Here is a 15958-nt window from a genome sequence, read left to right on the forward strand (position 1 = left end):
GTGGCGTGACCAAAAATAAAAAATAAATAAATAAAAAGTCCTATGAATTTTTGTATTTTGGAAAGGATAGAAACAGTATAGACAACTTAGTTCCAGAATGTCATAGGAAAGAAACTTGACATTTGAGGCAAAATACTGAGCATGAACATGTCAGTTTAAAATAATATTTTCTATAAATGTTTCTATAAACATTTTCTATAAATAAATATTCTATAAATATAAGGAATAAAGTAAAAGACTAAAAAAAGCACATGAAAAGTAAAATGTACTGTGTAAACAGAAGGATTTATCACAATAAGGAATGTGGACTCCAAAGAGGAGCTTATAATCCAATTAGGGATACATAACATGCATATCAGGAACCCAGAAGGTCTAACTGGCCTCTGGGAGAACAGCTTTACTTAGCTATGCAGTGTCTTCAACGTTTTTAAGGGAGGGTTACTCCAAAGTGGGAAGAAAGTCTGATGCCATGAAGAAGAAAAACAATTTTAGGTGAGAATTAAAAGTGCAAGTAAAAACAACCAATCAACAGTTATCAGTCTTTCTAGTTTTCTAAGCTTGTAGCTTGGGTAATATTAAATTATTTTCTCTTTACCAGGCTTTCATCGTCTTCTGCTGTTTCCTCCTTTTTGCCACTAACTTTCTATCTCATACAAATCACCACAGAGGAAAGAGCAGTTTGAAGGACACTCGAGGTCTAGTACCAGCTCTGAAATTTATCAATATGTAATCACTATGGTTCTCAGTTTCCTTAATTATAAAATGATGGCAAGACACTTAACTACTTTTAAGTTCTATTTTAAATACAAAACTCTAACACAATAACCTGGCTACAAGAGAAATCTTCTAACCAGCCATTTTCCCTTTAACAATAAATGTCTTAAATTTCATTTTGATCATAACACTCATTAAAATCCTATAATTACTTTAAATAGGCTCTGAAATGAAAGAAAATGACATTCAACCAGTTAATTTCCCATTACTTAACATGCTCTTCCATTATACTCAAATTCATAGCCACATGTCACAGCCTAGGGCTAAAGAAAGAACTAAAGTCACCGAGTAGCTAAAGGTGCCAGGCAACACAAAGCATTTCTTCTTAACAGTCCTGTAAGGATTATATTTTATCCCCATTTTAGAGATGGTGAAATAAATGCCCAGTAGTAAGGTTATGTATCTTGTCTACCATCAAATATCTAATAAGTAAGTGAATCCAGTTTGTCTGGCTTCAAGACCAATGTTATAGCAAACCTATTAATTTAAGAATGAATGGAAACTGAAACATTTTAGAGTCATAAATATTACATGTATTCACAGTTTAGAAGGAAGATGCAAATATAACAAGACATGTATATAATGATATCCATATACACTAACAACCTCAACTGCATTTCCCTCTCTGGTGGGCTTGACTGAATTATATTGGTCTAACTATTTAATTAAACAGCTAATGTACAGCATGTAACAATACTAGTTCTAGCAAATATCAGAGCTGAAAAAAAATCAGAGTTGAAAAACAGAAAATATCAGACTTGAAAAAAATCTTGGAAGTGTAATCTTTTTCTGATACAACAATTCCCTTAAATCTCTCTTATATGAGTTGCTCATTCAACTTTATTGAGAGAGCCTTAAGAAACTAAAAATAGAGCTACCATATGATCCTGCAATCCCACTCCTGGGCATTACCCGGAGAAAAACATGGTCCGAAAGGATACATGCACCCCAACGTTCACTACAGCGCTGTTTACAATAGATAAGACATGGAAACAGCCTAAATGTCCATCAACAGAGGAATGGATAAAGAAGATGTGGTACATATACACAATGGAATATTACTCAGCCATTAAAAAGAATGAAATAATGCCATTTGCAGCAACATGGATGGACCTAGAGACTGTCATACTGAGTGAAGTAAGTCAGACAGAGAAAGAGAAATATTGTATGACATTGCTTATATGTGGAATCTATAAAAAAAAAGATACAAATGAACTTATGTAAAACAGAAACAGACTCACAGACTTAGAGAACTAATTTGTGGTTACCGGGGGGCAGGGTGGGAGGGAGGAATAGTTAGGGAGTTTGGGATTGACATGTACACACTGCTATATTTAAAATGGATAACCATCAAGGACCTACTGTATAGCACAGGGAGATCTGCTCAATATTCTGTAACAACCTAATTGGGAAAAGAATTTGAAAAAGAATACATACATGTATATGTATAACTGAATCACTTTGTTGTACGCTTGAAACTAACACAACTTTGTTAATCAACTATACCCCAATATAAAATAAAAAGTTAAAAAAAAACTTTACTGAGAGAGAACTTACTACAGCAGCTCAGTTCATTTTTTAATAGTACTATTCTTTGTACTGAAATGAAATCTGCCATCATTGACTTCTGCTTTGTCTTCCACACCCACAAAGTATACAGTCAATCCAAGGATGGAAGGAACCTGTACTACGGCTTACCACTTGCCCCTTTTCCAAGCATCTGGCAAACACTGCTACTTGATCAGCATAAACAAGGACCCATCCAGTAAACCTTGACAGTGAGCTCCAGAAAGTTACCACCAAGCCATCAGAGTCAACACACACAAAAGGAAATCTCATTGCTATCACTAGTTTAATTCTTGTTTTACGTGTTCCTCCTTTTAACTTTAAAGAGTTACCAAATCTTTGTTAAATCTCTTCTTTAATAGATTTTAAATCCCATTTTCCTTCAAAAGTTCCATATGTAACAGGATTTTCATCACCTCACCATTCCAGCAACTCTTCACTCGATAAGCTTTTATAAGGTTAAGATCTGATCTAGGGTATGATCTGATCCAACCCAGAGTTTTCTATTTCTCTTTGGCAAACCTTCCTTCTCCTCCTATACTTGGAACACTACTTAAGATTTGATTGTTAGACCTTTTTATTCTTTCTTTATAAACTCTTTCCCATTATGGGCTGCTAACTCTTTTATTAGCTTCTATATTTATATTATTTCTATTTGATCATCTAAATCAGATGATGAATAATCCCCTATTAAAAGTCCTTCACTATCTTCTAATTTATTGACTATAAAGACCCTAGTAATCTGACACCCACCTGCCTCTGCTCTTTTACTTCTTTACACTGATCTCTGTTCATGATTTTTATTCTTGCAACACATCAAGTTTTCTCCTACCCCAAGGCGTTGTATGTTTTTTCTCCTTTGCTGGGAACACTCTACCTGGATCTTTGTAAGTCTGGCAACTTTCCCCCCATTGGTTTCAAGTCAGACGTAGCCTCCTCAAAGAGACTTTCCCTAATTATGTCCTCTACCTAAAATAGCCCCCACCCCCTTATTTACAATACTTTATTTACTTCCTTCATTGCACTTGAAGATTTAAAAAAAAAAAAACTCGTTAACTATTTGTCTTCCCTCATTAGAATATAAGGTCCATAAATATAGGGACTTTGACTATTTTGGTCAATCATAACCAGCATCTAGAATGGTGCCTGACACAGAACAGAAAATCACTGACTATTAAGCCTAAGAGTTCCATTACAGCAATTCCTATATATATATCTCTTTCTTTCTATTCCTACTGCCACATTTTACTTCAAGTTCTCTTCACCTTACAGTTGTAGCACTGGAGTAACCTCCTGCCAATTTATATGCCTTTAGTCTCTATTCTTTCAGATTCATTCTTCATACATACCCCAAGATCAATTTTTCCATTATGTCTCTCTCATCCCCACTACCAACAAGTATAAACACCTTAGCCTAGTATTCAATGTCCTCAATATCTTTTTAACTGAAATCATACACAGTTTCAGACGTAATGGTAAAAAGTCTGCAAATAATCAGACATATACTGAGAAGCCACTGAGGTATAAGTTCCTTAAGGAAATCTGGAGAGATCTTGTTTATATTGTTTGTTGCTAATCTATCACCTGGAAGTGCCTGGAATACAGTATGCATCAAGGAATAAATGAACAAATAATTTCATAATAATTTTTAATGAATTAAATGAATGATCCTAAACTAGAGAATGAATGCCTAGATGAAAGTATTATTCTTTGAAGATCAGTCTGGTTCTCAGACACATGGAGATTAGTTAGTAAATTACTTTAGTAAAAATAGCCAACATTAATTGAGTTCCTACCACTAGCCTAAGATTTTTACATGGATTTAATCCTCACACATTTCAGTGAGGTAGATAGTATTAAAGATAAGGAAACTGATATACATAAAAAGTTAAGCATTTTGTTCAAGGACATTTAATATTTATGTGTCAGACACAGTATGTGAACCAAGAAAAGCAATGATGAGGGCCTGATTAAGATACTGGCTGTGAGACAGAAAAAAATAAACTGGAAAAAGTATTTTAAAAGTAGAGGCCAGAGCAGTAATTGCCACCTCACATCATCAATAAGCACTGTAAATCTGCTCTCACTAATATATGTAATTTTAATTTTATTTTTTTATATTTGAATTTTATTTTATTTTAGTTTTTTACACAGCAGGTTCTTATTAGTCATCCATTTTATACATATTAGTGTATACATGTCAATCCCGATCTCCCAATTCATTCCACCCCCACCGCCACCCCCATATATGTAATTTTTAAAATGACATATGTACCATCAATCTGAATACTAAATGATAAAAAGCTTAATATCTTTCTTATTTTTTAGATAAAATTATGATTAAGTTTTAATATTTTCTTCCCACACCCCAACGGATAGATTAGCATCTAAATAATAAAGTTATCATCGTGGATTTAAATCTACTGTGGACCAAGTTAACTTCTGCTGGGTTCTACAGCTACAGATTGCATTCTAGCCACTCACATTATTCATGAAAGCCACTGAGATACATGGAGGAATGGTTGTCTGAGCACAATAGCTCACTTCAAATCCAGCTTTGATAATATAACCAACAAGTGGTGAGTCAGAAGAATCACCTTAGTTGTCAGAGAGCACACTATTAAAATAAAAAAAATTTCAATATTAGATGTCACCTGATTGCTGATCTTTCAGGGTAGTACAAAGTATACATTTTCAAATCACTGCACAAATGAAAACTCCTGCAGCAATCTGATAAGGTAGATTTATGTATACATCATCAGATGAGAAATGTCAAAAATACCTAGGTCCTTCTTATATGCTGTTAAGAATAAAACTTACCAAAGTCTTCTAAAACAAAATTTACATTAAAAATGAATTATAAATATAATGAAAATTCAAGTAAAAAGTTTCTCATCTTACCCTGTCTAGTTCCAGTGTAAACTTCTGGTCCCACGACTGATTGGAAATGGGTTTCCAGCTAGTTTGGCCAACCACAGTATTATCTAGCTTCAAAACTGCACAGACATCATCTGTAATTACAATTTAAAACTTGCTTAAATATTTTAAAACCTTTAAAATAGAAATGCCACTGTTTAATATCAACAAAAGTCTTATGATCCTTTGAAAGTAAGTTTTTCTTACTCACTACTGAAGCTTTTGAATCTTAAATGGCTAGTTTTATATATACACTCCCACTAGACCCTCCCAAGTTATCCTTTGTGTTTCACAAAAACACAAATAGTAATCGCTATTTCGTTTATATTAAAATGTAACTGAAAGGACTAACAGGTGACCAGTAATTGTTTGTCAGGTGTGTGTGTATATTTATATGTCAATATCAGTCATCCAGTTTTTCTCTCTCTACATTTGCTATTTATTAATGTTGTTACCTTAAACAATTTTTATTTTCACATTTTTCCTAAAGTCTCTCTCTAGATACAGGAAAGCACAGACATACTGTACTAGGCTGAATTGTCACATGCCTTTTCCACCAGTTGTATAATTACATCATAGTTTATGATTACTTTACAGTGTCTCCAAAGTACTTCATAAACCTCTCCCATTTTACTTTACCACCTTTACCCACTGCCCCATTTCAGTTTACTTCTGGGACCCAGTCCTAGTTAAACATGTTTACTTCAGTGGTTAGCTATCAAAATTTCAACGTTAGTTTAGAGGTGTCATTATACCATTAAAAGAATCAAGATGTGACACAAAGAGTTTGACATAAAGATGTTCAGTATTTCATTATTCCAAAAGAATTAATGTTATATGTCATTCAGTTTTCTAACATATTTTCAGCAGGGTAAATTTTGTAGTCTTTTAAATTTTCCTGTCATTATAGCTATTGATATTTTAAATTTAAATTATGGAAATCATAATTTTAAAGTTTGTTGTCCAACTCTAACTCGTCTCACTCTTCTCTGTCCCCACTGCTCAGCCCTTTGTATAGGTCCTTTAATTTGTTACATGATTGATAAAAAAATCTGATTACTGAACTGGATAAGTCATCGGTTTTTAGGAGATTTCGACTACTTCCACTTTTACTTTTACTCGTTCTGCTCATGAAAGATGATCTGGTTTCACTTGGACTCCAACCAGGTAGTGCAACCGATGCTGCTTTTGACCGTCCGGGGACATTCTCTAGGATATCTTGACAGCCCATTAGACGAACTTCCAAAGTACCTGTAGCATGAACAAATATCAAATAAGAAAACATCAATACTCAACATATAAAATGATGTCGTTGTTACCTATTCAGAAATAGGGGGGAAAAATATCTGCTAAAATAACAAAATCTCTTCTTCCAGAGCATCTTCGAGGTAACTATCATCTTTACTGCTTTATTTAGAGAAACCTATTAAAAATTCTTAATTAAAACAACTATAAAAAATGTATAGAAAGAACAGCACCAGCTGTCGGGCATAGAACAAAACTAGTTACTTAAACTTCCTGTGTATCTGAATACTCATTTCTATAATTCCATGGAAAAATTACAGAATTACGTGGATAAAACATGTGGGAGGGAAACATAAAACTAAATAATATGCCTACTAAAATAAACATAAAGAAATTAGAAACAAGGAAATCTGACAATGTAAATAACAGTTGTGTTTAATAGTTATATAGCTAACACAGGAAAGGACTATAGGGGTTTTTTTTTGGCATAAGTAGATGGAGTTCTGTTCTATTTGAGATGTAAAATAACATTATCTTCTCACTTTAATAGTTTAGTTAGTCAAATAATTATGGGCTATAATTATCTAAGCATAAAGTAATTATAATTTCCTTAGGCAAATACAAACTAAAAGTGTTCAAATGAAAATGAGGAACTGTGAGCTTAGGCATCTGGAGATATGGCTTTGTCATCATTTGGGCTAGACTTAGTGTATTAAAATTTTAAATGGTGCCTCAGTATTAAAATTTTAGATACTGCCCATAGTATAGCACTTTAGAAAGAGTATTTCCTGGTAGAAGCTGTCCTATTAAACTTAAATAATTAAAACTTAATTTTTTAATTATTTAAAAGTAACCAAAGGACTTTTTCAACAAAGTAAAAAAGTCTGTATTTAATCTCAACTCAACCAAAAAAAAATAATCAGACAAAAAATATGAAAAAAACAGTGTTAAAGGAAAGGGACATCAGGCAATGAAGAACAGTGATCCTTGAGAGAAGAGTCCTAAGATTGCTTACTACCTTGAGAATATCTAGGACACAGCACAGGGAGGGAGAACTCAGGTGGAGCCAAGTGGACTACCTGAGTTAAGGAGACAGAACTGAGAGAATTGAGGCTGAACTGACTGAGGTGGCGAGATTTCACAGGCAGAGTAAAGGAAAAAATACAGCTGTCCAGAGACAGAATCCCTGAGATGTGCAGAAGGTTCTCCAGACCAGGTCTTCAGTCTTGCCCCAGGAGTAGAGAATAGTTACCCTTAGACTAAATGATGCTCTAGTCCCACATAACAAATCTTAAAAGCATTACCCAAAAGATCAAACTGTTTCCAAGTAACCTAACTATGACCCAGAACAAAGCTCAAAAATATTTGTAATATTTGTAGGAATACAAAAATACCCAGCACCTAACAAGCTAAAATTCCAAATGTCTGGCATTTAATCAGAGATTATCAGGTATATTTGTTTTCTATTGCTGCATTACCAACTATCACAAATGTAGTGGCTTAAAACAACATCCATTTATTATCTAACAGTTTTGTAGGCCAGAGTTTGAGTGGGCTGGTCTGCATTCTCTGTCAAAGATCTCATAAGGCTGAAATCATTGTGTCTGCCAGGCTAGGCTCTTATCTGGAAGTTCTAAAGAAGAACCTGCTTCTAAGCTCATTCAGGGTATTGGCAGAATCTAGTTTCCTGCAGCTGTAAGAATAGGGATCCTATTTCCTTGCTGGCTGACAGCCAGGGGCTGTTTTCAAGTTCTAGAGTGGACCTGCATCCCTCGTCATGTGACCGCCCCCCCATCTCTATGCCAGCAATGGCACATAAAATCCTTTTTATGATTCATATCTGACTTCCCCTTCTGCCACTGGCCAGAGAAAATTTTCTACTTTTAAGGGGCTCATGTGATTTTATTAAGCCCACCCATATAACTGTCCTTTATGATAACTCAAAGTCAACTGATTAGTAACCTAAATTACATATGCAAAAATCTCCTTTGCCATGTAATGTAATATTATCACAGAAGTGATACCCCATCATATTCATGGGGGAGGAATTCTGGGGGTCATTCTTAATATTCTGTCTATCACACCAGGGAAGCAAAGAAACAGAAAAGTGGGACCCATTAAAAAAATAAAATGAAAACCAATACAAAACTGATATAAATGTTAGGATTAGCACACATTCACACAGTTATTATAAATATATTCCATCTGTTCAAAAAGTTGAACAGGGACACTGAAGAAGTCAGAAAAACACAAAACAAATTTCTAGAGATGAAAATAACATTGAGATTTTTTTTAAAAACCCCAAAACTGGATGGGATTGGTGGCACATTACACATTGCAAAAGTAGAGGCTACTGAACTTGAAGCCAGCGCAACAGAAATGATCAAAAATAGAAGACAGAAAGCAAAGATTTGGAGGGCAAAACCCAGCACATATGTGAGCTGTGAGTTTAACTTCTAGTGGCCTAATACATGTGTACTTGAAGTCCCTGATGAAAAGCAAAGAGGATAGGGAACAGAAAATATATTTGAAAAAATAATGACTGAAAAATTGCCTAATGTAGTGAAAACTATAAACCTAAGAAGTATCCAAGAAGTTCAATGAACACCGAGCAAAAGAAAAATAAGTAAATTACACCAAAGCATAACATAATCAAATTTCTCAAAACAAACAATAAGAGAAAGTATTAAAAGCAGCCAGAAAAAATGACATGTACATATAAGATTAGGACAGCAGCAGATTTCTCATTAGAAACAATGAAAGCAAGACAGAGAAGCAATATCTTTAAAGTACTGAGGAAACAAACCATGAACTTAAAATTCTAAGTCTACTGAAAATTTCTTTCAAAAATGAAGCTTTTTCAAATATAAAAATGGATAAAGAACCCATTATCAGCAAATTACCATGTGATCCATCCACACAATTCCTAAGTATTTATCCCAGTGAAGTGAAATCTATGTTTACACAAAAACTATACAGGGATCTTATTAGCAGCTATATTTGAAAAAAGTACAAAATGGAAACAACCCAAGTATCAATCACAGGTGAATGGATAAACTAGTTATGGTATATTCACACAACTGAATACTACCAATAATAAACAGAAAAGAACTACTGATACATGCAACATAGACAAATATCAAAAGAATTATTCAGAGTGAAATGGCCAGATTCCCACCCCCAACAAAAAAAAGAGTATGCACTGTATGATTCAATTTATATACAATTCTACAAAGTGAAAACTAATATCTAGTGACAGAAACAAGCCAGTGATTGCCTGGGGACAGGTGTGGGGAAGGAAAGCATGAGAAGAGCAAGAAAGAGAGATTACATAGAGGCACACGAGGATACTTTTGGGGATGATGGATATAATTATCTTGATTGTGGTAATAGTTTCAAGACTTTAAATAGATGACAAAACTTGTCAAATTATACACTTTAAATATGTGCAATAAAACATGTTCTAAAAACTGGATATTGATAATGGTGGCTCAAGTATATGTATTTCCTAAAAATTTAAAACTATACTTAAAATCGGTGAAAATTTATATACTATAGTGTATAAATTATGTCCCAATAAAGATTCTAAACATGAGGGGAAACTTCAATCTTACGTTTGGTTAGGCTATGGAAATCTTATCTTACTGTAAAGTATTAAGGCAGATTAAGTATAACGGAAATCATTTCAATTCTGGTTCAAAAGAAGCAACTTGTGTCTGTGTGTTTTATTTGTTTTTTTGTTGTTGTTAAGGTAGCAAACTTAGTTCATTTCCACTGTAAATGCTCAGATGTAAAAGTCATCCTGGGAAAACTGTAAACATCTGGTTACTACTTCAAACCCCGGTAGCATATAGCTTATTAAAGATTTTAGTAATTTCAATGTATTAGGAGATGACAATGTTCAACACCTGCTTTCATTTGGAATAAAACCTGGAGGGATTTAAGATCTTTATTAAGTATCTAGAAGTTTCTTTCTTTTATGAGGTGACACAATTGCTATTGCATATAACCATGTAAGAAGTGGCTTAAAATTACATTTTTTACTTTTATGACCCATAATATGAAATTTTAAAAACAAGCAAATCCAAAAAATAAATGTTTGTATTCATAAGCAATAGCTAAAATTCCATTAGGACTAAATACTTTTTTATTTCTTTTAACTTTCTGGAAAAACTGTTTTATATCAATTTTACTAATTCAGTATTTCATCTTGGTACAATTAACTTTTCTTTAATTCTGAGGAATCTTCTTTTATAAAAACTAGTAAATGTCTCAAAATTTGGACTAAAAATTAAATTATACTTTATATCAAAGTAATTTGCAAATTTTAGTATTATAATCATACAACCACGAAAGAAACCAGAGTATAAATGAGATAAACCACAAATAATAGCATACAGTAAAAACTCAGGCCAGTAAATACTCCTACTACTTATCTATGCTAACACTTTATCATGTCTAATCCTTTATTAATACCACTACTATTTCTCTTCCTAGTTAACTCCATATTTAGTTTAAGGTCTGGTAGATAAAGGAATTTTAAAAAAAATTTTTTTTAATTTTTAAAGGAATTAAAAAAAAAATATCTTAAGAATTATAAGATACTTACTTTTAGACTGGTGATTTACATCACTATGAGTAAAGTTCATTAAGGGAATGAAGAACAAGGAAAGAGAGAACTAAAAAGAGGTTAAAGAGTTGGGAAGAGCAGCCAACCAGAATAGAAAAGGAAAATAATTTCCAGCCATATCAGCTGATTTTCAAAAATGCGGCTTTATTACTTTTCTAAAGTAACAACGATATTTTAACCAATAGATCATTCTGAAATTTTTGAATATTAAAAACATGTTCAGCCCTGAGCCATAAGATGGTGAAACTTGGATGTACAGTCCCTGCCTTATTATCAAATGACATTTACCAAATATCTACTGAGTGTATAAAGTATCTTGTGATAGGGGTTAAGATTACATGTAGGTAGACGACAAGGTCTTCATAGGTCTATATCCCAGTTTTGATTTAAAAAAAAAAATAGTAAGAAATGGATAATAAGTCAAAGACATTAAATAGGCACTCTGCACTAACCAGATTAATTGTAATAGAAGATTCATGGTAGGAGTTATAGAAGATGTGGCTGGAAACATAAATGCTTTATTTTATTTACTTATTTTTTTAATTGGAGTACAGTTGATTTAAAATGTTGTGTTAATTTCAGGTGTACAACAAAATGAATCAGCTATACATATACATATATCCACTCTTTTTGGATTCTTTTCCCATATAGGCCATTATAGAGTACTGAGTAGAGTTCCCTGTGCTATACAGTAAGTCCTTATTAGTTATCTATTTTATATATAGTAGTGTGTATATGTCAGTCCCAATCTGCCAATTTATCCCTACTCCCCCTTTCCCCCAGTAACCATAAGTTTGTTTTCTACGTCTGTAACTCTATTTGTTTGGTAGATAAGTTCATTTGTACCCTTTGTTTAGATTCCTCATATAAGCAATATCATGATATTTGTCTTTCTCTGTCTGATTTACTTCACTCAATATGACAATCTCTAGGTCCATCCATGTCACTGCAAATGGCATTACTTCGTTCTTTTTTTATGGCTGAGTAATATTCCACTGTACATATGGACCACATCTTCTTTATCCATTCCTCTGTTGATGGACATTTAGGTTCCTTCCATGTCCTGGCTATTGTAAATAGTGCTGCAGTGAATATTGTGGTGCATGTATCTTTTGAATTATGGTTTTCTCCAGATATATGCCCAGCAGTGGGATTGCTGGATCATATGGTAGCTCTATTTTCAGTTTTTTAAGGAACCTCCATACTGTTTTCCATAGTGGCTGTACCAGTTTACATTCCCACCAACAATGTAGGAGGGTTCCTTTTTCTCCACACCCTCTCCAGCATTAACTGCTTATGGATTTTTTGGATGATGGCCATTCCGACGAGTGTGAGGTGATACCTCATAAGATAAATGCTTTAAATAATAAATATTTAAAATACAATGGAGAATTTAGAACAGAGGTTCCCAAGCTTTCTCGTTTCATGATACCCTAATGTCTCAATTTTTTCATTGTGCTTCTAGTCTGAACAATGTACCTAACAGTTCTGTTTCATAAGATATTGTAACAAATTAATAACTATTTGAAAAATAATACACGTAATTTGAAAGAAAAAAGTAATCTTATTTCATTCTTAAATAACCATGATCACTTCCTAATGAGATGTGTGTATCTATTGGGCACTGTGTAACTTATCAAACTTTGGGATTAGATTTGAAAGTGCCACCCTTATCTTCTATTCCACATTGATTTCCCATAGTATTTATCATTATAGCAGTGAAGGAAAAACCAGGAACACCCAGCTTCATCAATATGTGACATAATCAGAAGGCATGTCATTCGACCTAATGCTGAAACTCCAACTACCTTGAAGCCAGTAGATTAATGATGATGGTAGGAAGTGAAGTAATACTGTGTTTCCCTCAAAAACTTAAAATATCCTGTTGTACCCTCGTGAATTCATTTTGGCATCCCAGGGTACCTCAGATTTAGGAACTCAATTTGGTAACTGCAGATTTAAACTGATCTTAATAGTGGCAACAGCATTGTTCAACTGTAAATTTCTCCTTCAAGGTTGAATGTAAAAGTCTGCCATAATATAAAGCTGATTAATGGTACCCAAAAGTACTAAAATGTGATAGTATGCTATGCAATTCTGAAGAACACTTTCATATCCTCAAAATATTTAATGACGATTGTTTTTAAGGTAAAGCCCTCTCTGACATTCATATTGATAAGATAATTTAAGGATTCCTGGAGAAGAGGGAGGCCTGTGTATCAAAAATATGCCACATTCACATGGGCCATAAAAACCTTTGTAGGTAATGGTAAGAAAATGCTAGAGTTGCAAACTCCAAAGGCAGTTTCTCCACAGAAACACAGGAAAACAAACAAATAAAACCGGGAAACTACTTATAATCAACTTGAACAAAAATCTGGGAAACAAAGGTTTACTGCAACCAAACAAATGCTTGATCAAAAAATGCAATGAATACTTGGTAGGAGAGCTTTCTGGCATTTTACTTTATCTTTGCTTCATCCCTCCTCCCCCCAACCCCTAATGGTTTGGTGATAGTCCTGAAGATAGCAGGCTGCATTCCTGGTACAGGGTCCCAGTGCCAGAGGGAGCAGAGAAGACTTCATACTCAAAGAACTGTGGATGCCTGCTTTGACCTCTCTGAAGGCTCCCTGAAGGACTAACAGAAAGGGTTTATCTTTTTTTCACCTAAGAAATCTCTCAGAGAAATAGCTAAGTGGAGGGCATTTAAAGGCAAATGAAAGGCAAATGAAACAACCACTGAAGCCAGAAGCAAAGGACATCAGTTGTCTATATTGTTTAATAGACATCCTAGAGTCTTGGCGAAAAGCTAGGGAGTAAACTGTTTTAAGGAATAAGAGCTTTGCAATGTTTCCACGTGTTACTGGAAAACTAGAAGGCTAGATGCAAAAGGAGACATACTCAGAAGAGATCTGAAAAGGCCCTAAGCTCTCACATCTGGCAGATCTTCAAGCTCTGTGCAAGCAAAGGCAGAGTTACAAAATGCCTGGGTGAATGCTGAAGGTATGCCTTGGCACACAAACACAGAATTCAGCTGCAAACATGGCAAATTTTCTTTCTGCTTGCAGGCATTTGGAAGTCCTAGCCACAGCAATCAGAGAAGAAAAAGAAATAAAAGGAATACATATTGGAAAAGAAGTAAAACTGTGACTGTTTGCAGATGACATGATACTATACATAGAAAATCCTAAAGATGCCACCAGAAAACTAGAGCTAATCCATGAATTTGGTAAAGCTGCAGGATACAAAATTAAGGCAAGAAATCTCTTGCATTCTTATACGTTAACAATGAAAGATCAGAAAGAGAAATTATGGGAACAATCCCATTTACCATCACAACAAAAATAATAAAATACCTAGGAATAAACCTACCTAAGGAGGCAAAAGACCTGTACTCGGAAAACTATAAAACACTGATGAAAGAAATTAAAGATGATACAAATAGGTGGAGAGATATACCATGTTTTTGGATTGAAAGAATCAATACTGTGAAAATTATTACACTACCCAGAGCAATCTACAGATTCAATGCAATCCCTATCAAATTACCAAGGGCATTTTCCCCAGAACTAGAACAAACAATTTTACAATTTGTATGGAAACACAAAAGACCCCGAATAGCCAAAGCAATCTTGAGAAAGAAAAACGGAGCTGGAGGAATCAGGCTCCCTGACTTCAGCCTATGCTACAAGTATAGTAATCAAGACAGTATGGTACTGGTACAGAAACAGAAATATAGATCAATGGTACAGGATAGAAAATCCAGAGATAAACCCACACACCCATGGTCACCTAATCTATGACAAAGGAGGCAAGACTATACAATGGAGAAAAGACAGTCTCTTCAGTAAGTGGTGTTGGGGAAACTGGATAACTACATGTAAAAGAATGAAATTAGAACACTACCTAACACCATACACAAAAATAAACTCAAAATGGATTAAAGACCTAAATGTAAGGCTGGAGACTATAAAACTCTTAGAGGAAAACACAGGAAAAACACTCTTTGAAGTGTTTTGAAGTGTTTGAAACACTCAAATCACAGCAAGATCTTTTCTGACCCACCTCCTAGAGTAATAAAAATAAACAAATGAGACCTAATTAAACTTAAAAGCTTTTGCACAGCAAAGGAAACCATAAACAAGATGAAAAGACAACCCTCAGAATGGGAGAAAATATTTGCAAATGAAGCAACTGACGAAGGATTAATCTCCAAAATATACAAACAGCTCATGCAGCTCAATATCAAGAAAAACAAGCAACGCAATCAAAAAATGGGCAGAGACCTAAATAGACATTTCTCCAAAGAAAACATACAGATGGCCAAGAGGCACATGAATAGATAGATGCTCAACACCACTAATTATTAGAGAAATGCAAGTCAAAATTACAATAAGGTATCACCTCACATTGGTCAGAATGGCCATCATCAAAAAATCTACAAACAATAAATGCTGGAGAGGGTGCGGAGAAAAGGGAACCCTCTTGCATTATTGGCGGGAATGTAAACTGATACAGCCACTATGGAGAACAGCATGGAGGTCCCTTAAAAAACTAAAAATAGAACTACCATATGACCCAGCAATCCCACTACTGGGCATATACCCTGAGAAAACCAATATTCAGAAAGACACATGTGCCCCAATGTTCATTGCAGCACTATTTACAATAGCCAGGACACAGAAACAACCTAAATGCCCATCAACAGATGAATGGATAAAGATATGGTACATATATACAATGGAATATTACTCAGCCATCAAAAGGAACCAAATTGGGTCATTTGTAGAGATGTGGATGGACCCAGAGTCTGTCATACAGAGTAAA

At 34.2% G+C, this 15958-nt stretch overlaps 1 protein-coding gene across 2 annotated transcripts in view; it reads right to left on the bottom strand.

Annotated features, from left to right (window-relative positions):
* The window catches only part of PKN2 (protein kinase N2), a 128537-nt gene that overhangs the window by 33801 nt on the left and 78778 nt on the right, over positions 1–15958 (bottom strand). For both annotated transcript variants that reach the window (XM_082649125.1, XM_082649124.1), the window contains 2 exons: positions 6322–6507; positions 5242–5351 (listed from right to left, as the gene is read on the bottom strand). In XM_082649125.1, coding sequence (XP_082505251.1) covers positions 5242–5351; positions 6322–6507 — 296 coding nt within the window. The remainder of the gene's footprint in view (positions 1–5241; positions 5352–6321; positions 6508–15958) is intronic.

Source organism: Grampus griseus (assembly GCF_964374135.1).
Source record: "Grampus griseus genome assembly, chromosome: 1".
NCBI classification, from domain to species: Eukaryota; Metazoa; Chordata; class Mammalia; order Artiodactyla; family Delphinidae; genus Grampus; species Grampus griseus.